This window comes from Salmo salar, chromosome 18 (assembly GCF_965601325.2).
Source record: "Salmo salar chromosome 18, fSalSal1, whole genome shotgun sequence".
Classification (NCBI taxonomy): domain Eukaryota; kingdom Metazoa; phylum Chordata; class Actinopteri; order Salmoniformes; family Salmonidae; genus Salmo; species Salmo salar.
The window spans coordinates 27,879,271-27,903,216 of NC_138308.1; the positions used below are offsets into that span (position 1 = coordinate 27,879,271).

The window sequence follows — 23,946 nt, forward strand, 5'->3', positions numbered from 1 at the left end:
CCATCAGACTGAGAATGAAAAATATGAAAAATAAACCTTTACGGCGATGGAAACGGACTGCTCATCCATATATTTATAGGCATATATTCTTATTCCATCCCTTTACTTAGATTTGTGTGTATTAGGTAGTTGTTGTAGAATTGTTAAATTACTTGTTAGATGATATTGCTGCACTGTCGGAACTAGAAGCACAAGCGTTTCTCCACACTCGCATTAACATCTGCTAACCATGTGTATGTATGTGACCAATACAACTTGATTTGGACTGAAAACATTGGCATTCCTTCAGACTGAAATTCAAGGAACATTTTCTTACTCAGTACAATCTAACATGGTGACTGACTTGAACTCATCCATCTCCTTATGTCACAGGTCTAAGCCAGTTCAAAAAACAGTCCCTTTGACTAGGGCTAACACATCAACACACCACATCAGGCTAAATGACTCTCTTTCTGTGTCAAAATCTTTTGAAACCCAACTCAGTCTCTCTAATCTGTCTAAAAAAGTGAGTCGATTGAAATCTTGTGAGAGTTTGATGAGCAAAATTGATATCAGATGTTATTCCCCCATCACCCATCCTAGTTTAGGCCTAATGAATAAGACTGGACACAAAGACTAGATTAAAGTTAATTTAGAAACTGATTGGAGGATCAACCCTGTAATATATGTTGAACATCTCCCTCATCGGTCTCCTGCTCTGAGATTTCATTTCAAAGGCCATCCGCTCCATCTCTCTGATATTCATTGTCCATTTCTGTGTCAGTCTCCAACATCAAGGTCACATTCTGGAAGGTTCCACATACTGATCTATAACAGTCATGAAAAGAGCTACTCCTGTGATGTAGGCTACAAGTCAGTCTATGTGACATGATATATCTGATCATTAAAACATCGTTGTGCCATACTGAACTAAAACAGTCATGAAGAGCTGACTCCTGTGATGTAGCCTACAAGTCAGAGGCATGTCTATTCTACATGATACATCTGATCATTAAAACATCGTTGTGCCATACTGAACAGCTCTGTCATCAGCATTCAAGCTAGCTAAGCTCAATCATTTTAACTTCCCCCACCAGTCTCCTCACTCTCCCCTCTCCTTCCTCCACCAGTCTCCTCACCCTCCCCTCTCATTCCTCCACCAGTCTCCTCACTCTCCCCTCTCCTTCCTCCACCAGTCTCCTCATTCTCCCCTCTCCTTCCTCCACCAGTCTCCTCACTCTCCCCTCCCTTCCTCCACCAGTCTCCTCACTTTCCCCTTCCCTCTTGGAAGTTGATCCTTTGATGTTGTACATATCCTCTCAGGATAGCTCCAGGAGGCCAGCACGTATCCAGATCAAGTCTTATGAAACATCACACAGGGACTGGAAGCTGATTCCACTGCAAGCGGACTCCTGTACACATTACTCCTCCTAACAGTGTTCACTTCACTCTACTCATTACCGAGTGCGTGACTGGGCAAGCAGTAAACCCTATCAGCGTTCTGCTAACATCGCATGGGAACACTGAGCAAGTCAATCGCAGGGTCAGAGGTCAGCCAGCACGATCACTGGGGGGCAGCATTTAAATATAATTTGCATCCTGCATACATGGCAATCTCCCAGCAGCAGAGGAGAGAGAACAGCGTGAGCACCCAGGAATACTGATCAGTGGACTAATTACAGAAAAGTAAGTTACAAAGCCAAAGCCTGAGCTGCATGATGTATAATGATACATCGACGACTTCAGTTTTAATGAACCAGCACGATCAAAACCCATCGTCTAGGCTATATTATAACTGTATGATACACTGCCAGTATGAATGAAAATAATATGTGACAGACTTCTTTTTATTTTATGGCAGTACGATTTCAAAAACATTATAAATAAGCATAATGAGGATGCAGTGAAAAACTGTGCCAAACACACACACACTCCCTAGGTGGGGCTCATAGCACGATGGCTCAGATCTGGGCCAGACGAGAGATTAGAAATGGAACAACCAACCACGGGGACCGGACTCGTAGAAACCACTATTTTCACTCACAAATAACACATATTTAGGCTGTTCATTATAGATTTACTACTTCCTGTTCTTAAATGACCACTATAACCATAAATAAAGTTAACATAACCTTGGCCTAATGGTCATTGTCAGACAAGGGAAAAGACACTGTATTAGTGGGCTAGTGACGTAGAAATAGTGGTGGAATAATATATGAAAAGCATGAATAAAAATATATGTGGTCTCAGAATGCTGGGTCGAAAAACTGCGTTTAAAGGACGCATTTCCTCCACAGAGCTCTGGCTTTTACAGGAGGCTGCACAAACTGCAGTCAGGAGTCAGTTCTCTCTGCTCATCCATTCTATCATTACAGAATCAACGCCTTAGTTGAGCGAGGCGTCACCATCACCCTCGCCAGCACTGGTCGTTTACTTTAAATCCTGGTACATAAACCATTTATTTTACAGAGCGCTTACTTTGGAAGTGAAAAAGCCCTGATTGACTTTGACATTGCTGATTCATGCCTCCCCCCTCCCTCCCATTGGTACACCCACAGTTGCTGTCCAGCCAAGGAACTCAGAGCAAATTTCTCAATCTTTTTATTTTATTTAAAGAGATCAGAGTAGGCTACATCATATAATATCTACAAGAAATGAAAGTCTGACTAAATTGTTGACAGGCTGTTGTCCCTCTCAATATTACATTATCTGGGTCTCCCTGATTTACAGTAAGAAGCTACATCTCACCAGTATTTAATATTCAAACCCCTGTTTCATGACTGAAACCCTAAAGCCTCTATCGCTGAGAGACACTTCTGGAAAAGACACCTGTAGACACGAGTCAGGGCTCAGGAGACTCAATCCAGCACAGCCCTGACGTAGCCAGTAACAGCATGGATAAGAATGACAAACATGGTGTCTGTAAAAGACTTGATCTGATTGAACCTGAGAGACAGACTAAATGAGATCTAATAGCTAGATTGAGTAGTCTACAGACTAGCGCCAGATGGAACAACAAGTCTGGGCACAGACCCACAATTCTAATTCTATGGATGGAACATCCCATCTGGGCACAGATCGACCTCCCAGACAGAATGGCCCATGTCAAACTGGAGATAGAACTTCTATAGCTGGAACGTCCAGACAGATGGGTAATACCCAGTCTGAAGCCAAAAAGAACTCCCAGTCTACTAGGAGCAGATAAGACCATGTGGGAGACAGGATGAAGATTGACATCCACAGACGCCATGTGACATTATATACACCCTCCCATACAGGCCCTTGTTTTGAGCTACAGCCAGTCATGGAACATCTGCCTTATTAGCTTCACCAGCCCTCAATTTCAGACTGAGACACTGAGGGCTCACTGAGCAATATGAACAAAGCCCTTTTCACTATACGAACACTGCACTATACAACTCCACCGTCCCAGAATAGTTGGCAGGCTGACTTAAAAGGCTTCAGTTCCGATGTCACCAGTGAGAAAGGGAATGACAGAAAGAGAAGCAGAGAGGAGAGGGGCCTAGAGAGAGAGAGACCTAGAGAGAGTGAGACAGAGAGAGTGAGACAGAGAGGACAAGGCAGAAAGAGAAAAACAAAGACAAATAGGAAAGAAAGAAGTACTTCAGCAGACAAGGGACTGACAAGTGCCTGATGACTCATGACAAGTGTAAATGGTCCCAAGGCCATAATACGTCATCTGTATAATCAATGGTTAGACGCCATCTTCTATCATGAGAGAACCTCACCTCAGTCGACTCAGACAGTGGCCAAACAGCAAGCTTGGTCTACTCTAGGCCACATATCATGGATCAGGTTTACATGCGCACAGTATTCCGGATAGTAGCTCATATTCCGCTTAAGGTCTTTTTTGGGATAAGCTGTTTACATATACTTTTGATATCCCGCTCACGAGTATCCCTGTAGCCATGAATAAATATAATATTCCTAATTAAATGGAATAAAATACGCACCTAAGACAAACTGAAGTCTTATCAGAAAGGTGTTTCATAGTTCTCTCAGCTTTTCATTTCTTTAAAACCGGTCAAACCGATGACATTTGGACAGGATTAATCCACTACTACAATTCCACTGTTTCGAAATAGAACGTAAGACTTTCTAGTGAGCACTACTTTAGTCTTCTAGGACAGCAAGTTATGACAGAAGAGATGCTGCGTGTATCTAACTATAGAGAATCAGCTAAATAAATTGAATTATTATGGTGGATTGAACTGCGCAGGCAGAATTGTATGCAAAAACACCCATGAAAGTCAGAGGAAGGCCCAAAGAAATGGTCAAAGACTCCAGTCACCCAAGTCAGACTTTTCTCTGCTACCACACGGCAAGCGGTACCGGAGCGCCAAGTCTAGGTCCAAAAGGCTCCTTAACAGCTTCTACCCCCAAGCAATAAGACCGCTGAACAATGAATCAAATGGCCACCCTGACTATTTACATTGACCCCCCCTTTGTTTTTACACTGCTGATACTTACTGTTTATTATCTATGCATAGTCACTTTACCCCTACCTACATGTACAAATGACCTGACTAACCTGTACCCCCACACATTGACTCGGTACCGGTACCCCCTGTATATAGTCTCATTATTGTCATTTTATTGTGTTACTTTTTACTTTAGTTTATTTAGTAAATATTTTCTTAACTCTTGAACTGCATTGTTGGTTAAGGGCTTGTAAGCATTTCACGTTGTACACCTGTTGTACTCGGCGTTGATTTGAAAAGCATCAGTAAACGGGATAAGATGTTTACATGCCACAGTATCCCGTCTAAGATCAGCATATCCCAGGCATCTTATCCGGGTTTCTCATAACCAGGATACAAAGTTTTTCAGGTTACTGTAAAATGGGATATGATGTTTATATGAGTTACCTCTAAAACAGAATACTTGAGCATCCCGAATTATAACAGGATATTGGTGTGCATGTAAACATGGTCACTGGTGCGGAGATAGAGGGCTCTAGACACACAGAACACTGATGTAGGCTACAGAAGACCATATGTCTTTTCCGCAGCAGTGGGTCTATTCTAAATATAGGAGGTGGCAGGAGAGCGTTACAACGGACTAGCTGCGATTGGGGACCAGTTCCAGGACTGCAGTATTCATGAGGTGCAATATATGAGGTGCAATATTCATTAGGCCTGTGGAGAACAGGGACATCATGGTATGGAAAAAAGGAGCACAATGTGTGGAAAAGCGGGGATGCTGTACATGGAAAACTAGGAACTTTGTGCATGGAAAACCATCTACTTACAATATGGAAAAGGAGTGAAGGAAAGAAAGCATCAGGCGCACACTCCAGGCAGAGTGAGCTGTGTGTGGGTTACAGCGTAGGTCTAGTCCTAGCTGGACAGCCAGAGAACTGACAGAGGCTAAAGAGGAGGCCCATGTTGGCAGGCCAGCTAACCGACAGCCTAGACCTAAATCTATAGATCCCATGAACATGAATGACAAATTGGATATAACCATGCAAGCTCACATGTTATGACAAAGTTATCTACACTGAACAAAAATATAAACACAACATGTAAAGTGTTGGTCCCATGTTTCATGAGCTGAAATAAAAGATCCCAGAAATGCATAAAAAGCTTCATTCTCTCAAATTTTGTTTACATCCGTTAGTGAGCATTTCTCCTTTGCCAAGATAATCCATCCACCTGACAGGTGTGGCATATCAAGAAGCTGATTAAACAGCATAATCATTACACACCTTGTGCTGGGGACAATAAAAGGCTACTAAAATATGCAGTTGTTAAACACAATGCCACAAATGTCTTAAGTTGAGGGAGCATGCTGACTGCAGGAATGTCCACCAGAGCAGTTGCCAGAGAATTTAATGTTAATTTCTCTACCATAAGCCGCCTCCAACTTCATTTAAGAGAATTTGACAGTACGCCCAACCGGCCTCACAACCACAGACCACATGTAACCACGCCAGCCCAGGACCTCCACAACCAGCTTCTGGATGAGGGTGCTGAGAACTATTTCTGCTTGTAACAAAGCCCTTTTGTGGAGAAAAACTCATTCTGAATGGCTGGGTCCCAGTGGGTGAGCCTGGCTGCCAAGTGGGTAGACCTATGCCCTCCCGTGGCTGCCCCCCTGCCCAGTCATGTGAAATTCATAGATTAGGGCCTAATGCATTTCTTTAAATTGACTGATTTCTTAATATGAATTGTAACTCAATAAAACCTTTTAAATTGTTGCATTTATATTTTTGTTCATTATAGTTTTACAAACGTATGTCAAGATCCAAAAGCAAATGAGTCCTCATTAACAAAAAATAAATGCAAGACAGGTTTTTTCTGTTTAAGACAGCACATTTTACAAACATATTTCCTACTTTGCAAACACAAGTGGTCAAATATGTTTGTGAATATGACATTTGACTCCACATTTGTGACCTGCATTTTACATGTGACTTGACTCACATTTGTGAGTTGTTCCACATATTTGTGAGTTGGGTTTTACAGATCTTGTGCAATTAATCAAATGGCCACCCAGAATATTTACATTGACCCCCCCCCCCCTCTTTGTTTTTACACTGCTGCTACTCGCCGTTTTATCTATGCATTGTCACTTTACCCCCACCTACATCTACAAATTACCTCAACTAACCTGTACCCCCGCACATTAACTCGGTACCCCCTGTATATAGCCTCATTATCGTTATTTTATTGTGTTACTAAATAAACTAAAATAAAAAGTAAATATTTTCTTAACTCTATTTCTTGAACTGCATTGTTGATTAAGGGCGTGTAAGCATTTCACGGTAAGGCCTGTTGTACTCAGCGCATGTGACATAAAATTTCTAATATACGGATTCCAGATTAGGTCATCCTCAGTTCTTAAAAAATAAGATAAAAATGAATATAACAATTACCTTTCCTATCTTAATTTCCTCCGTTCCTAGATCCCTTTCCTTCCTTCCCTCACCCTTTTTCCTTTCCTCCTATCCAATCAATCTATCTATTCCTTCCCTCTCCACCTTTCCTTACTCCCTTTCCTTCCTTGGGTTCCTCTCCTCGTATCATTTCCTAGCTTAATTTCTTATATTCCATTCCTAACTTCCATTGCTTGAGCCCTTTCCTCCCCTCCTTTGCTTTCCAAGCTCTTTTTCCTCCTGTCCTTTCCAAACTTTTTCCTAATATCATAGATTCCTTTCCTAATTTTCTTGCTCCTTTCCTTCCCTAGCTTCCTTTCATCTTCTTTTCTAGTTTCCTCTTCTCTTTTCCTAGTTACTTCCTCCATTCCTATATTTATTTCCTTCCTTTCCTCCCTCCTTTGCTTTCCTAGTTCCCTTTCCCCTTATCCTTTCCTAGCTACCTTTGCTTTCCTTTCCTAAGTCTTTCCCGTCTTCCATTCCTCCTTTCCTTGATCCCTTTCCTCCCTTCCTCCTCTCCTTTGTTATGCTAGCTTGCTTTCCTCCTATCATAGCTTCCTTTCCTTTTTTCTTGCTCCCTTTACTTCCCTAGCTTCCTTTTCTAGATTATTTTCATCCTTTCCCAGTTGACTTTCCTCCTACAACAGTAGTGACTTTGGGCATTCTACATTACTGTTACTGCAACTATGACAGTCATTATAACAGTAGCAGCAAATCAGTGGCCCTATAGTAGCGTGTCCACCCTGAGATTGGAAGGCTGGAGGTTTGATCCCTGCTTGAGTCATACCAACCAAAGACTACAAAATGTGACCTGATGCCCCTCTGCTTGGCACTCAGCATTAAGAAGATGGATTGGGGGTAAGGACTTACAACAGACTAGCGCTATCTGGAGGAGGGCCACAGCAAAATAAATCAATCAATCAATCATTGGTGGCCAGTTTGAGAGCATCCAGAAGCGTGCTTGCCAAATCTTCCATGGCACGGCATACCTTGGATAAAAGGATAATGGATGCACTACACTGATCATTGCCCTCACTTCATGAGCAAAGACAACCTATGGCTGGACTTTGCAATGTCCCAAGTCCCCCTTCAGAGACTGTTTACCTGCCTGCCAAGGACAAGTGTAAGGCAGGTCACCCGTAGTACACACATGCTCACTATTCCACAGGCCAGGACTGAATGATACAGTCACCCATACCTTACTTTTGCCACTTCACTCTGAGTGTCCACTTAATCAACTCTTCGAGTATCTCCTAAAAGTAAACGTGAATTGTGTTTTACTTGTATTTTAACTTGAAGGTTCTATTATCTCTTAAAATGCTATATCCATGTATGTATGTATGCATGCATGTATGTATGCACGTATGTATGTATGTATGTATGAGGTTGTCACATTTTGCAGTCATCACTTGCCATTGACTATAATGCAATAAGAAAATATGTCTAAAGCATATTAGAAAACAGTCCACAGCCAATCATTACAACAGAATCCCATTCTGAATGACTTCTCTGCACTCCCCCAAAACAAATTCCACTGTGCCATAAATCTGTTTGAATGATGATGTTTACAACAACAACAACAGATGCAAATATGGATTTATGGGACATTGGAACATTTTTCAAATATTGCGAGACATCTTCAGAATGTGATTCTGATGTAATACGAGTTGGTTTGGAGAGTTTTTTAAATGATATTTTAGACACATTTTCATAATGCATTGTAGTCGATGGCAAGTGACTACTCCATTTTCTCTGTAATGAAACAACATATCAAAAACGTCTTGGGGATCAACTACAATCACATAAAGAGTGAAAATAAATCTTCATGTAAAAATTGGTGAACTTCCCCTTTAATGCTGAGTGCCAAGCAGGGAGGCATCAGGTCACATTCTTTGAGTCTGGTTGGTATGACACAATCAGGGACCAAACCTCCACCCTTCCAATCTCAGGGTGGACACTACCATCGGCCACTGGTTTGCTGCTACCATTATAGTTATTGTAATTGTAGTAGTAGTAGTAGTAGTAGTAGTAGTAGTAGTAGTAGTAGTAGTGTAGAATGCTCAGTGACTAATGTAGTGGGAGGAAATGAAGCTGGGAAAGGAGGAAATGGGTCTAGGAAAGGAAAGAGTTAGGGAAGGAAATGGAGTAAGAAAAGGAGGAAAGGAATCCAGGAAAGGAGGAGGAAAGAAAGCTAGGGAAGAAAAGAGAGCAGGGAAAGGAGGAAAGTAAACTATGATAGGAAGAAAGGGGGAAAGGACAGGAGGAAAGAGAGCTAGCATAGCAAATAAAAAGGAAAGGAAGATGGGAAAGACCAAGGCAAGGAAAGGAAACCAAGAAAGGAGGAAAGAAAAAGAGTACAGGACATTAGGGAAAGGGAACATGGAAATGTGGAACGAAAGCTAGGAAATTAAGAAAGGATCTAGAAAAGGAAGCTAGGGAAAGAGGAAAGGAAGCTAGGAAAGGAAGAAAGGAAGCAAGGAAGCTAGGAAAGGATAGGCAGAAAGGGAGCTAATAAAGAAAAGGAGGGGAGGACAGCAAGGAAAGAGAACAAGGAAAGGAAGAAATGGCAATTATAAAAGGAGAAGAGGAAAGAAAGGAAACAAGGAAATGAGAAAAGAAAGCTAGGAAATTAGGAAATTAGGAAAGGGATCTAGAAAAGGAAGCTAGTGAAGGAAAGGGAGCAAGAAAAGGAAATAATTACAAAAGGATAGGAGAAAAGAGCTAGGAAAGAAAAAGAGGAAAAAAGGGCGAAAGGAAAGCAAGCTAGGAAATGAGGAACTTATTATAGAAAAGGAAGCTAGGACACCAAACAGATGCATTTCTAAAAGTAAATTGCAATATTCATTTTTTTAGTCTTATTTTTATGAGAATTGAGGATTTCCTAATCTGATCTGTAAAACTGATCTGTAAAACATGAGGCCACACAAATGGGAGTCAACTCACAAATGTAATGCAAATGTTGTTATACTCACAAAAACATATTTGACCAATTGTGTTTGCAAAGTAAGAAATATGTTTGTAAAATATGCTGTGTTAATCCAGAATCCATTTATTTGCTAATCATTTGTTTTTGTTAAATTATGACTCATTCACTTTTGGATCATGACATATGGTTGTGAAACTACACTGAACCAAATTATAAAATGCTACAATTGAAGATTTTACTGAGTTGCTGTTCATAAGGAAATCAGTCAATTTAAATAAATTCATTAGGCCCTAATCAATGGATTTCACATGACTGGGAATATAGATATGCATCGGTTGGTCACAGATACCTTAAAGGTAGTGGCGTGGATATTTTAAATTAACAGTCAGTATCTGGTGTGACCACCATTTGCATCATGCAGTGCGACATCTCCTTCACATAGAGTTAATCAGGCTGTTGATTGTGGCCTGTGGAATGCTGCCCCACTCCTCTTCAATGGCTGTGCGAAGTTTCTGGATATTGGCGGGAACTGAAACACGCTGTCGTACACGTCAATACAGAGCACCCAAAACATGCTCAATGGTGACATGTCGGTGAGTATGCAGGCCATGGAAAAACTGGGACATGTTCAGCTCCCAGGAATTGTGTACCATCCTTGCGACATGGGGCCGTGCATTATCATGCTGAAACATGAGGTGATGGTGGTGGATGAATGGCAAGACAATGGGGCTCAGGATCTTGTCACGTTATCTTTGTACATTCAAATTGCCATCGATAAAATGCAATTGTGTTTGTTGTTCGTAGCTTATGCCTGCCCATACCATAACCCCACCACCATGGGGCACTCTGTTCACAACGTTGACATCAGCAAACCGCTCGCCCACACAACGCCATACAGGCCGTCTGCCCGATACAGTTGATACCGGGATTCAACCGTGAAGAGCACTTCTCCAGCGTGCCAGTGGCCATCGAAGGTGATCATTTGCCCACTGAAGTCGGTTAAAACACCAAACTGCAGTCAGGTCAAGACCCTGGTGAGGACGATGAGCACGCAGATGGGCTTCCCTTAGACGGTTTCTGCAGAAATTCTTCAGTTGTGCAAACCCACAGTTGCATCATTCTCTAAAATGGCGTTGATGGGGGCTTATGGCAGAGAAATGAACATGAAATGCTCTGGCAACAGCTCTGGTGAACATTCCTGCAGTTAGCATGCCAATTGCACTCTTCCTCAAAACTTGAGACATCTGTGGCATTGTGTTGTGTGACAAAACTGCACATTTTAGTGGCTTTTTATTATCCCCAGAACAAGGTGCACCTGTGTAAGAATCATGCTGTTTAATCAGCTTCTTGATATGCCACACCTGTCAGGTGGATGGATTATCTTGGCAATGGAGAAATTGTCACTAACAGGAATGTAAACAAATTTGAGCACAAAATTTGAGAAGTAAGCTTTTTGTGCACATCGAAAATATCTGAGATGTTTATTTCAGATCATGAAATACGGGACCAACACAAGATATGTTGCATTTATATTTTTGTTCATAGTATATGGGCATATTTACAGACAGTGATTATTTGAAAGTTGCATTCTGCATTTTTACAACACCTCCTTTGTTTGTGACTCCCACAACATTTCAATAGAAATCTCCATAGATTCGCTCCCACTTCCCAGCTTTACACCAGGAGGGACAAGCACCCCTCTAGTGAAGGCAGAGTGAAAACACAGAAACTAACTTTAGTCTGTGGGCTTGTAGATCTCAAACCAGCGACCTTTCAGTTACTGGCCAAACGCTCTTAACCGCTAGGATACCTGTCACTTCGCTCCTTTGTCTCCCCCTCTAAATTATTAGATCTCTTATGATTCTGGGCACCATTGGACTAAGAGCCATTATGCCCAGCGTCTGAGCTCATTCCGTATATGGTTCAAACCCGGGCAGCGGGTTTGGCTCCCTCTTTCAGCCCAGGCAGCCAGCGTTAAAATCCAGGCTTATCCTGGGAAAACTGGGTCACTGAACTTTCCCCCTATCCCTCGCTCTCTCACTGCTTCTGAGCCAGGCCATAGAAACATAAACCGACCACGCAACCCACAGTCAGTCATTGGTATTTTATTAGGATCCCCATTTGCTGTTGCAAAAGCAGCAGCTACTCTTCCTGGGGTCCACACAAAACATGAAACATAATACAGAACATTAATAGACAAGAACAGCTCAAGGACAGAACTACATCAATTAAAAAATACATTTAAAAAAGGCACACGTAGCCTACATATCAATACATACACACAAACTATCTAGGTCAAATAGGGGAGAGGCGTTGTGCCACGAGGTGTTTATCTGTATTTTGAAACCAGGTTTGCTGTTCATTTGAGCAATATGAGATGGAATGTCGTTCCATGAAATAATGGCTCTATACAATACAGTATGCTTTCTTGAATTTGTTCAGGATTTGGGGACTGTGAAAAGACCCCTGGTGGCATAAGTGGAGGCGCCAGAGCTGTGTGTAAGTTGACTATGCAAACAATTTGGGATTTAACATGTTTTTTATGAAAAGAAGTGATGCAGTCAGTCTCTCCTCAACTCATAGCCAAGATAAACTGGCATGCATAGTATTTATATCATCCCTCTGTTTACAATGAAGAGCAAGATGTGCCGCTCTGTTTTGGGCCAGCTGCAGTACACGACCGGACAATAATCAAGATAAAACAAAAATTGTCCTAAAAACCTCAAATGAGCTAAATAATAAACATAGCCCAAATGGAAATAAATAAAAAGGGCCCAACAATTGCACTTAGAATACATACAAATGTATGCCTGCTTTACTGTAAGTCGGTTTGGAAAAAAGCGTCTGCTAAATTACATATTATAACATAGGCCTAGACCCTGAAAAAACAAGGGTGTGTGCGGCAAGTGGGGAGTGAGCGTGAGAGAATTGGTTCCAGTTTCTCTCCTTAATGCTTTAGGCCAAATTCCGGCATCCCAGACCAGCAGCTAGCTAGACCAGTGGAATAAGCTAGTGGATGGCCAGAAGAATAAAACAGAGCCAAGCTAAGGCCAAGGCTTTATTAAAGCATGGCTAGTAGACGGACAACATAGGACAAAGGACGAACTCACCCCCAGAGAGCTCAGAGACTTTCTGACAACACCTAACTTGATGATTAATAGCCTTACCAAAACCCCCTCTTCACAGTCTGTGCTGTGAAGTTTCATAACCCACACTTCACATGTAGACACTACGTTAGAACACAGTGTGTGAATAGAGGTACAACGCTCATAAAAGGAAATGCTAAACTCCTGAGGAAGCCAAAGAAACCAATCCCCTGCTGCGTTTCTCATCTGCTTACCCTGCCACTCACAGACAACAGGCCTACATAACCTGCTGCGTTTCTCATCTGCTTACCCTGCCACTCACAGACAACAGGCCTACATAACCTGCTGCGTTTCTCATCTGCTTACCCTGCCACTCACAGACAACAGGCCTACATAACCTGCTGCGTTTCTCATCTGCTTACCCTGCCTCTCACAGACAACAGGCTACATAACCTGCTGCGTTTCTCATCTGCTTACCCTGCCTCTCACAGACAACAACAACAGGCCTACATAACCTGCTGCGTTTCTCATCTGCTTACCCTGCCTCTCACAGACAACAGGCCTACATAACCTGCTGCGTTTCTCATCTGCTTACCCTGCCACTCACAGACAACAGGCCTACATAACCTGCTGCGTTTCTCATCTGCTTACCCTGCCACTCACAGACAACAGGCCTACATAACCTGCTGCGTTTCTCATCTGCTTACCCTGCCACTCACAGACAACAGGGCTACATAACCTGCTGCGTTTCTCATCTGCTTACCCTGCCACTCACAGACAACAGGCCTACATAACCTGCTGCGTTTCTCATCTGCTTACCCTGCCACTCACAGACAACAGGCCTACATAACCTGCTGCGTTTCTCATCTGCTTACCCTGCCACTCACAGACAACAGGCCTACATAACCTGCTGCGTTTCTCATCTGCTTACCCTGCCACTCACAGACAACAGGCCTACATAACCTGCTGCGTTTCTTATCTGCTTACCCTGCCTCTCACAGACAACAGGCCTACATAACCTGCTGCGTTTCTCATCTGCTTACCCTGCCACTCACAGACAACAGGCCTACATAACCTGCTGCGTTTCTCATCTGCTTACCCTGCCACTCACAGACAACAGGCCTACATAACCTGCTGCGTTTCTCATCTGCTTACCCTGCCACTCACAGACAACAGACCTACATAACCTGCTGCGTTTCTCATCTGCTTACCCTGCCACTCACAGACAACAGGCCTACATAACCTGCTGCGTTTCTCATCTGCTTACCCTGCCACTCACAGACAACAGGCCTACATAACCTGCTCAGAACTATACTGAACAAAAAATTATCAAATGCAACAATTTACAATTTTACTGAATTACAGTTCATAAACTCAAAAAAAGGAATGTCCTCTCACTGGCAACTGCATTTATTTTCAGCAAACTTAGTGTAAATATTTGTATGAACATAACAAGATTCAACAACTGAGACATAAACTGAACAAGTTCCACAGACATGTGACTATTCAATTTCTGTTAATGTGTCCCTGAATGAAGGGGGGGTTAAAATCAAAAGTAACAGTCAGTATCTGGTGTGGCCACCAGCTGCATTAAGTACTGCAGTGCATCTCCTCCTCATGGACTGCACCATATTTGCCAGATCTTGCTGTGAGATGTTACCCCACTCTTCCACCAAAGAACCTGCAGGTTCCCGGACATTTCTGGAGGGAATGGCCCTTGCCCTCACCCTCCGATCCAACAGGTCCCAAAGGTGCTCAATGGGATTGAGATCCGGGCTCTTCGCTGGCCATGGCAGAACACTGACATCCCTGTCTTGCAGGAAATCACGCACAGAACGAGCAGTATGGCTGGTGGCATTGTTATGCTGGAGGGTCATGTGAGGATGAGCCTGCAGGAAGGGTACCACATGAGGGAGGAGGATGTCTTCCCTGTAACGCACAGCGTTGAGATTGCCTGCAATGACAACAAGCTCAGTCTGATGATGCTGTGACACACCGCACCAGACCATGACGGACCCTCCACCTCCAAATCGATCCCGCTCCAGAGTATGGGCCTTTGAGAAACACTCATTCCTTCGACGATAAACGCAAATCCGACCATTGCCCCTGGTGAGACAAAACCGCGTCAGTGAAGAGCACTTTTTGCCAGTCCTGTCTGGTTTAGTGATGGTGGGTTTGTGCCCATAGGCGAAGTTGTTGCCAATGATGTCTGGTGAGGATCTGCCTTACAACAGGCCTACAAGCCCTTAGTCCAGCCTCTCTCAGCCTATTGTGGACAGTCTGAGTACTGATGGAGGGATTGTGCGTTCCTGGTGTAACTCGGGCAGTTGTTGTTGCCATCCTGTACCTGTCCTGCAGGTGTGATGTTCGGATGTACTGATCCTGTGCAGGTGTTGTTACACGTGGTCTGCCACTGCGAGGACGATCAGCTGTCCATCCTGTCTCCCTGTAGCGCTGTCTTAGGCATCTCACAGTACGGACATTGCAATTTATTGCCCTGGCCACATCTGCAATCCTCATGCCTCCTTGCAGCATGCCTAAGGCACGTTCACACAGATAAGCAGGGACCCTGGGCATCTTTCATTGGTGTTTTTCAGAGTCAGTAGAAAGGCCTCTTTAGTGTCCTAAGTTTTCAGAACTGTGACCTTAATTGCCTACCGTCTGTAAGCTGTTAGTGTCGTAACGACCGTTCCACAGGTGCATGTTTATTAATTGTTTATGGTTCATTGAACAAGCATGGGGAAACAATGTTTAAACGCTTTACAATGAAGATCTGTGAAGTTATTTGGATTTTTACAAATTATCTTTGAAAGAAAAGGTCCTGAAAAAGGGCTGTTTCTTTTTTTGCTGAGTTTATAAGGAAATCAGTCAATTGAAATACATTTATTAGAACAAAACCTATGGGTTTCACATGACTGGGCAGGGGAGCAGCCATGGGTGGGCTTGGGAGGGCATCAGAATAAATAAAAAAAATCCCACAAAAGGGCTTTATTACAGACAGAAATACTCCTCAGTTTCATCAGCTGTCCGTGTGGCTGGTCTCACGACGATCGATCGTGAAGAAGGTGAGAAGCCGGATGTGGAGGTCTTGGGCTTGCGTGGTTACACGTGGTCTGCGGTTGTGAGGCCGGTTGGACGTACTACCATATTCTCTAAAACGACGTTGGAGGCATCTTTTTATTGTCCCCAGCACAAGGTGCACCTGTGTAATGATCATGCTGTTTAATCAGCTTATTGATATGCCACACCTGTCAGGTGGATGGATTATTTTGGCAAAAGGAGAAATGCTCACTAGCAGGGATGTAAACAAATTTGCGCCAAAAAAAATGGAGTGAAAAACAATTCCTGGGATCTTTTATTTCAGCTCATGAAACCAACACTTTACATGTTGCGTTCATATTTTTGTTCAGTATAAAATTATTTAGACTAGAGGTCGACCGATTAATCGGAATGGCCGGTAATCGGTATTTTTGCTCACCGATTTGCCGATTTTTTTTAATATCATTTTTTTTTTTTTTTACACCTTTATTTAACTAGGCAAGTCAGATGAAGAACACATTCTTATTTTCAATGACGGCCTAGGAACGGGGGTTAACTGCCTTGTTCAGGGGGGATTTGGGGATTTGTTTTTGCAACCTTCTGGTTACTAGTCCAACGCTCTAACCACCTGCCTTACATTGCACTCCACGAGGAGCCTGCATGGCAGGCTGACTACCTGTTACGCGAGGGCAGCAAGAAGCCAAGGTAAGTTGCTAGCTAGCATTAAACTTATCTTATAAAAAACTATCAATCTTAACATAATCACTAGTTAACTACACATGGTTGATGATATTACTAGTTTATCTAATGTGTCCTGCATTGCATATAATCGATGCGGTGCCTGTTAATTTCTCATCGAATCCCAGCCTACTTCGACAAACAGGGTGATGATTTAACAAGCGCATTTGCGAAAAAAGCACTGTCGTTGCACCAATGTACCTAACCATAAACATCAATGCCTTTCTTTAAAATCAATACACAAGTATATCTTTTTAAACCTGCATATTTAGTTAATATTGCCTGCTAACATGAAATTGTGTCACTGCTCTTGCGTTCATTGCCTGGCTCGTTGCGAACTAATTTGCCAGAATTTTACGTAATTATGACATACCATTGAAGGTTGTGCAATGTAACAGGAATATTTAGACTTAGGGATGCCACCCGTTAGATAAAATACAGACCGGTTCCGTATTTCACTGAAAGAAAAAACGTTTTGTTTTCGAGATGATAGGTCATTAATATGGTCGAATCCGGAAACTAAGGCTCGTATTTCTGTGTGTTTATTATATTATAATTAATTCTATGATTTGATAGAGCAGTCTGACTGAGCGGTGGTAGGCACCAGCAGGCTCGTAAGCATTCATTCAAACAGCACTGTCGTGCATTTTGCCAGCAGCTCTTCACAATGCTTCAAGCATTGCGCTGTTTATGACTTCAAGCCTGTCAACTCCCAAGATTAGGCTGGTGTAACCGATGTGAAGTGGATAGCTAGTTAGTGGGTGCGCACTAATAGCGTTTCAAACGTCACTCGCTCTGAGACTTGGAGTAGTTGTTCCCCTTGCTCTACATGGGTAACGCTGCTTCGAGTGTGGCTGTTGTCGATGTGTTCCTGGTTCGAGCCCAGGTAGGAGCGAGGAGAGGGACGGAAGCTATACTGTTACACTGGCAATACTAAAGTGCCGATAAGAACATCCAATAGTCAAAGGTATATGAAATGCAAATCGTATAGAGAGAAATAGTCCTATAATTCCTATAATAACTACAACCTAAAACTTCTTACCTGAGAATATTGAAGACTCATGTTAAAAGGAACCACCAGCTTTCATATGTTCTCATGTTCTGAGCAAGGAACTTAAACGTTAGCTTTCTTACATGGCACATATTTCACTTTTACTTTCTTCTCCAACACTTTGTTTTTGCATTATTTAAACTAAATTGAACATGTTTCATTATTTATTTGAGGCTAAATTGATTTATGTATTATATTAAGTTAAAATAAGTGTTCATTCAGTATTGTTGTAATTGTCATTATTACAAATAATTTTTTACATTTTTATTTTAAATAAATAAAACAAAAATCGGCTATTGGTACCGGCTTTTTTGGTCCTCCAATAATCGATATCGGTGTTGAAAAATCATAGTCGGTCGACCTCTAATTTAGACCTTAAAGTCCCGCTTCCAATCCAAACAACAAAAATCCTCACTGAACTTCTGCCCTCCCGAAACAAAAAGTATTGGACAAGGGCAGTAAAAGACAGCCGTCATGCGTGATTACTGCCTCATTATTCAAATACAGGAATGCTGTTGTATTGTGGAGTAACCTATTCCTTGGAATAAACCCTCATTAATGCATGTTTTATAACATCTTAACCAATGGCGTTGATAGTGACACAGGAGACATCATTTAGAAAGAGAGCACAGCTATCTTACAGACACAGCTGACAAAACAACAGTGTTTTGTAGCCCACAACAAACACATTCTTATTGGGACGGGGTGGCAGATATCACCACCCCGCCACGCCTTCTGATTCTCTCCCCATCGTACTGGTGTAATCTGCACTGTTAGCAAATGATGATATGACAAGCATAGTGGCGAACAATACGGAGGCTGTATGAGCTACTTCATTTCCTTAGGGTAGAAGAAATGCTTGGCTCAGTATGTTTTAGTGTGTGTATCAAGAAAACACAAGGTAAACTTAGGCTGTTACAGTACATTACACTGGTTCAATAGGTAGAAGGAGCCTCCCTGAAGATAAACAAAGTTGGGGCTTATGTCCAACAGTTTTAATAAGGAAACTAGAGGAAAACAGAACATCCCCGGCCCAAACAGGATGGCCACTGCAGACGGTTCTGCACGGTCCGATTGTGAACACATCCAGCTGAAGGTCTGAACAAGCTTTACCTCTTCCTTTACAGGATCAGTCTTAAACAATGGATCACACACACAGGAAGTCTGGACCACTGCATTCCAGACCATGCCTGCCCAGCTGTGCCACTCACATTTTACATTCAATCACTATGACCAAGGTGAAAATTATTCCATTCCTGAAAGCATAGTGCAGCAAATGTCCTTAAGCTAAACATTTCAGGATGTGGGCTACAGTTGATAAGGTCATCTTCTACATATCTTATATTCTGTATAGTTAATGGTTACTGTCTAAACATATACTTTGATGTCTTCATATTGTAGGCCTTCAAATTCCTCTTTATCCAATTAATTGCCATGCAATACTCTAAATACTTTGACAAACAACTAACTGCATGGCAAAAAGATTGTTAAGTAGCCTACTCTGGGTGAAGTCAAGGTTATACTAACCCGGCATAATAAAATCTGCGTTGTTTGAATGTTTATGAATTTTGAATGGTCGCCACTGCCTCCCACAATATTGTGGTTAATTTATAACAACAAGTAGGAGGAGTGAAAGGTTTATTTGTGGTGCACTTGCAACAAAGGAATGACTAGCTAGCAGATTATAACGGGCTAATGTGATGTTTCATTAGCCGTTAAAGGTTAGGTACTGTTTGGTGCAGCACAGATCATTTGACCAACCTTAACTTGGAGATACTTCCTCAATTCCCAACTTGGAGAGGAGCAACGTCTTCAAAATGTCCAGGTCTAGTTGCAAGGGGCTCGTTTAAATGTAGAAAATGCCTCATTATCAAAATGTAAAATCATGTTTGCTGCATGAAGTAATCCAACAATGTGTATGCCGTCATCTTGTCTATTTCAAATCTTCTTTCATTGATCGAGACAGGTGAGTGTAATGGACATATTTCAAGAGACAGGATTTAAAGGAAAGTCGACTAAGCAGACAGGACAAATTTGTTGAGGCCACCAGAACAATGGAATTTGATAGCCAATCGGGAGAAGATGAGCGCACAGACTCAGATGAAGGAAGGATGGTGGAAATATTAAATCTGATGTCGGTGGAATTAAGGAAGAATGGACCTTTGTTCAAAAGAACAGTTAAAGAAGCAAAAGTTGTGATGGAAAAAAATATGCCTAGTGTGAAGAATACCTCATATCTGGTGGGAGTCCGGTTTCTGGGACAATTGGGGCCTGAATTGTGAAATCCATTGGAAGTATCCAAGATGGTGTGGGTAAAGTGGAGTCGGTGAGTCACGAGGAGTGGGCTGGTCTTGACTTTTTGTGTTTCTGCTGAACACAGGCGAATGACCACACATGAAATGACCATGCTGCATTGTGCTTTGAGCTAAGGAGAAGAGCACCTGTCAAGGGAGTCATTGCTGGAGTCTCGGAAGAAGTGGTCATCGAGGAGCTGAAGAGTATTCCTTGAGTGGTTGATGCACGGAGGATGAATCGTTGGGTCAGTGGCAAGGAAAAGAAGAGCTTGTCTATTCTTGTGTTTTTTTTATGTGGAGTCCCTCCCGACCAGAGTGAAGCTGGGGTGTGTACTTTCCTGAAAGAGCTTTTATTTCCAGGCCGTTGCAGTGTAAACGGTGTAACATCTTTTGACACGTAGAGAGTGTCTACAGGCGGAGGAAACCGAGATGCAGAAGTTGTGGAAAAAAGGTGATGGTGAATGTTATGAAGAAGCTGTGAAGTGTTACATCTGTGGTGGAAAGCATGTAGCTACATCTTTGAGTGCCTGACAAGGACTAAACAGAATGAGGTTGCCAAAGTCAGGGCCGTCCAGTGCATTTCATATACAGAAGCTGTCAAAAGGGTGGACGGAACAAAAGGAACTCTTGAGGACTCCATGGTGTTGGCAAGTCCTTAAATGCAGGCTGCAGAGTTGGCTTCCCTTTAGGAGGATGCAGGGATGTTACGTGTAAAGAAGGTGGACTTTGATTTTTGTGGCAATGGTGATCAATGGCACGGCTAATGTGTAAGGGAGGTCCAGGAAGATGGACAATATTGTGGATGGGGCTGAGCGGTTCTTTGGAATAAAAGTTCTCAGGGAAGGAGTTATACGACGCAATGTCACAAGCAGTAATACCCTGAGGCCCCAGAGCTTGGGGAGGGAGCTATGGAAGAAATTAGGTAGTACTAGGATATAGGTTTTGTTAAACTCCACAGAAGAAGACATACGGCCCTTTGGGGTGGACACCCACCTGTCTCAATCAATGAGAGAAGATTTGAAATAGTCAAGATGGCGGCATACACATGGTTGGATTACTTCATGGAGCAAAACATTTATTTACTTTAAAACTAGACATGGATGTTTAGAAGACATTGCTTCTCTTCCAAGTCGGTAATTGAGGAAGTATTGACAAGTTAAGATTGGTCAAATTCTCTGTGCTACGCCAGTGGTATCTAATAACGCCCATCTGCCGGCTGGAACAGAGTAATGGTCTGAATAGGCAATATTTTTAATAGCTAGAAGATTAAGATCACTTTAGGTACAACCGAAATTGTACTTCCACTTTTAACCCAACCCCTGCGAAAGACACACATGCATGCACATATACAGGTTTTGGAGGAGTGGGTGGGCTGCCACACTGGGCATCATGGAAGCTGTTGTTTAGAGTGGTTAAGTGCCTTGCTCAAGGGCCAAACATCAGGCAATGGCATCTAGGATTTGATAACAGCAACCCTCTGGTTACCAGCTCACTGACGCAAGATTTTTTACAATCGGACCCGGGATTCGAACTGACAACTCTTAGGTTGCTGCAAACCGCTAGGCTACCTGCCGCTCCTAACAATTTAACACAATTAACTCTATTGGAGGGACCCAAAACTGTATAATTAAGTTCCTTAAATAATATCCAATGTAAATGTTTGTTGGGCTACAATTTAATTAAACTTGAATATTAAGTGCTTTCCCTTGCCCTGGCTGACCGACTGCGCCGGGCCTTGTCTTATGTGTGGAACCAGACTGAATCGTTCGGGGATATTCTACCACACCATAAATAGGACACTAACAAACAGGAATGCAACATTGTAACAAAGCCACCCAGTGACCAAGTGTGACGGACTGCGTAATTATGTTTATCAAAACAGAACATGAGAGGGATTGGGCTATCTGTTAAGTATTTCGCGATATGATATTCTGGCCAGGTGCCTTCCACGGCTCCAAGCAAAGGTATTCACCAGCACTTGAGCGCAAGGTTTTAGTGTAAAAAAACGTAGTATGCTTTCTAGTTTATCATTGGGTCAATTGGAATACCCTGCGTCGTTACAATGTAATGCGCGTGTTATATTGTAATGTATCAAAATAGCAGAGCAATTAACTACATGCTACTATTGCTGCAGTTACCTTGTAGACATCTCCGTATGTGCCACTTCCTATCCGCTGAATTAACTCGAAATCCTCCTGCGGATTGCGCCTGGATAGGTCGACGCTGGAATTCATCTTTAGAACTCCGATTTATGGTTCCCGAATGGTATGGTTGAACGACACCAATACTACAAATCGAAAAAAAACATACAGCGTCAGAAAATAACAGCAAGCCTCCACCAAAACTTCAACATGGCTTCCAATTCGCAATGGGCATGCGCATCAATGTGTAGTTTTAAATTCTCTCTTAAAAAAAAAAGCAGACTGGGAGAAAGTGTGCAGCAGCTTACAACGGTGTCAGATGGCTGGCTGACAATAAAGACCAAGTGAGAGATAAAGACTGAATGAAACAGGCTCTGGCCCCAAGAAAAGGATATGGGCCCCAAACTACAAACGACATGGCTTCTACAACAATTAAACACTGGAGTAGGCTACATGGTTAACCCTTTAGCCTCAGTTATTTCTCACTGCCTTTATGGCAGAACGTTTAACAAAGATTTAGACAGGAGACCTATAAGATCTCTACACGAAACTGTTTGGCTTTTAATTCACGTTTGCATTTTTCTGAGTGCCCATGTTAGTGTATTCAAAGGTATTGTTCAACGGCATTGCCAAGTCAATCACTACTCCTATGCTCAATTGACGATTGATAATAGCAAAGTCTTTACATTGGTTTTGGTGACAAGAGGCCTGGAGTGAACGGTTGATGAGCAGGGATGTTAATTAGCTTTAGTCCACTACAGGGTACTGCCATTCATTCCTTGGTGGTGTGTGTATGTGTGTGTGTGCAGGCTGGGTTAGGGAAGGGTGGGGTAAACATACTAAATTAATCATTTGACCAAATATTTAGAAAGAGGTCATCATTTCATGGAGTCTGTGAAAGACGAAACCACATGGACAAAGTGTCCAAGTCAAACAAATTTGTATAAGAGGTTTCATGATGTTTGTATCTAAACCAAAGTAGATCATTTTTCAAGATTGTTCTATACATCATTTGGGGTCTCTATAAGCTTCAATATTAGGTCCTTAAAGTGTATCCTTGTAGCTGTGTGGGCTAATATAGTCAAAATGTTTGCATTGGTGTAAATTAAGCCAATGGCCATGGGGAAAGTTGAGCCAATAGTTGAGGCAATGACAAGTTGAGCAAATTGAAGTGTTTTCTTACCAGGTGTAATACAAGGCATTATCGCTGGGATATGATGTAACCACAGTGCCTGACCTATGTTAAAAGTGTTTTAAAAGGTACAGTGTTTATTAAATGTTAAGCCTGTTTTAAAAGATGCTTAAAAGTATTAAAAGACAAAAAAGTGATTGTGTTTGGGAAATAAAGATAAACATGGTTTTGAAAAGGTAGTGATAATATTTCATTCAGTACATAAATGTGTAGGTGGGTTAACTTACCCTGTCCCATGGCTCAACTTACTCCATACCAAGGGTAAGTTGTGCCAAGAGACCACTTTTTTTGGACAAGCTATGTTTTCAAAACTGTAATGTTTACATGAATTCTAATTATTTCCAGGGATACATAACATCCATCATTTGCTCACATTGTATATAGTCTTATTTTTTTTCTACTGCATCATTGATTGTATGTTGTTTTACTCCATGTGTAACTCTGTGTTTTTGTATGTTGTCGAACTGCTTTGCTTTATCTTGGCCAGGTCGCAATTGTAAATGAGAACTTGTTCTCAACTTCCCTACCTGGTTAAATAAAGGTGAAATAAAAATAAATAAATAAAATATATGTAGCTATCGTTGGTAATTAGTCACATTACA

At 42.1% G+C, this 23,946-nt stretch overlaps 1 protein-coding gene across 8 annotated transcripts in view; it reads right to left on the minus strand.

Annotated features, from left to right (window-relative positions):
* The window catches only part of LOC106577155 (mitogen-activated protein kinase kinase kinase kinase 3), a 69,924-nt gene extending 47,531 nt beyond the window's left edge, over positions 1-22,393 (minus strand). For 5 of the 8 annotated variants that reach the window (XM_014154964.3, XM_082964867.1, XM_014154963.3 and 2 more), the window contains exon 1: positions 22,150-22,392. In XM_014154964.3, coding sequence (XP_014010439.2) covers positions 22,150-22,245 — 96 coding nt within the window. In that variant the 5' untranslated portion in view covers positions 22,246-22,392. Of the gene's footprint in view, positions 1-22,149 lie in introns of all 8 variants that reach the window. The other 3 variants (XR_014381369.1, XM_014154959.3, XM_014154958.3) reach the window with 1 other exon arrangement.
* Positions 22,394-23,946: the final 1,553 nt, after the last annotated feature.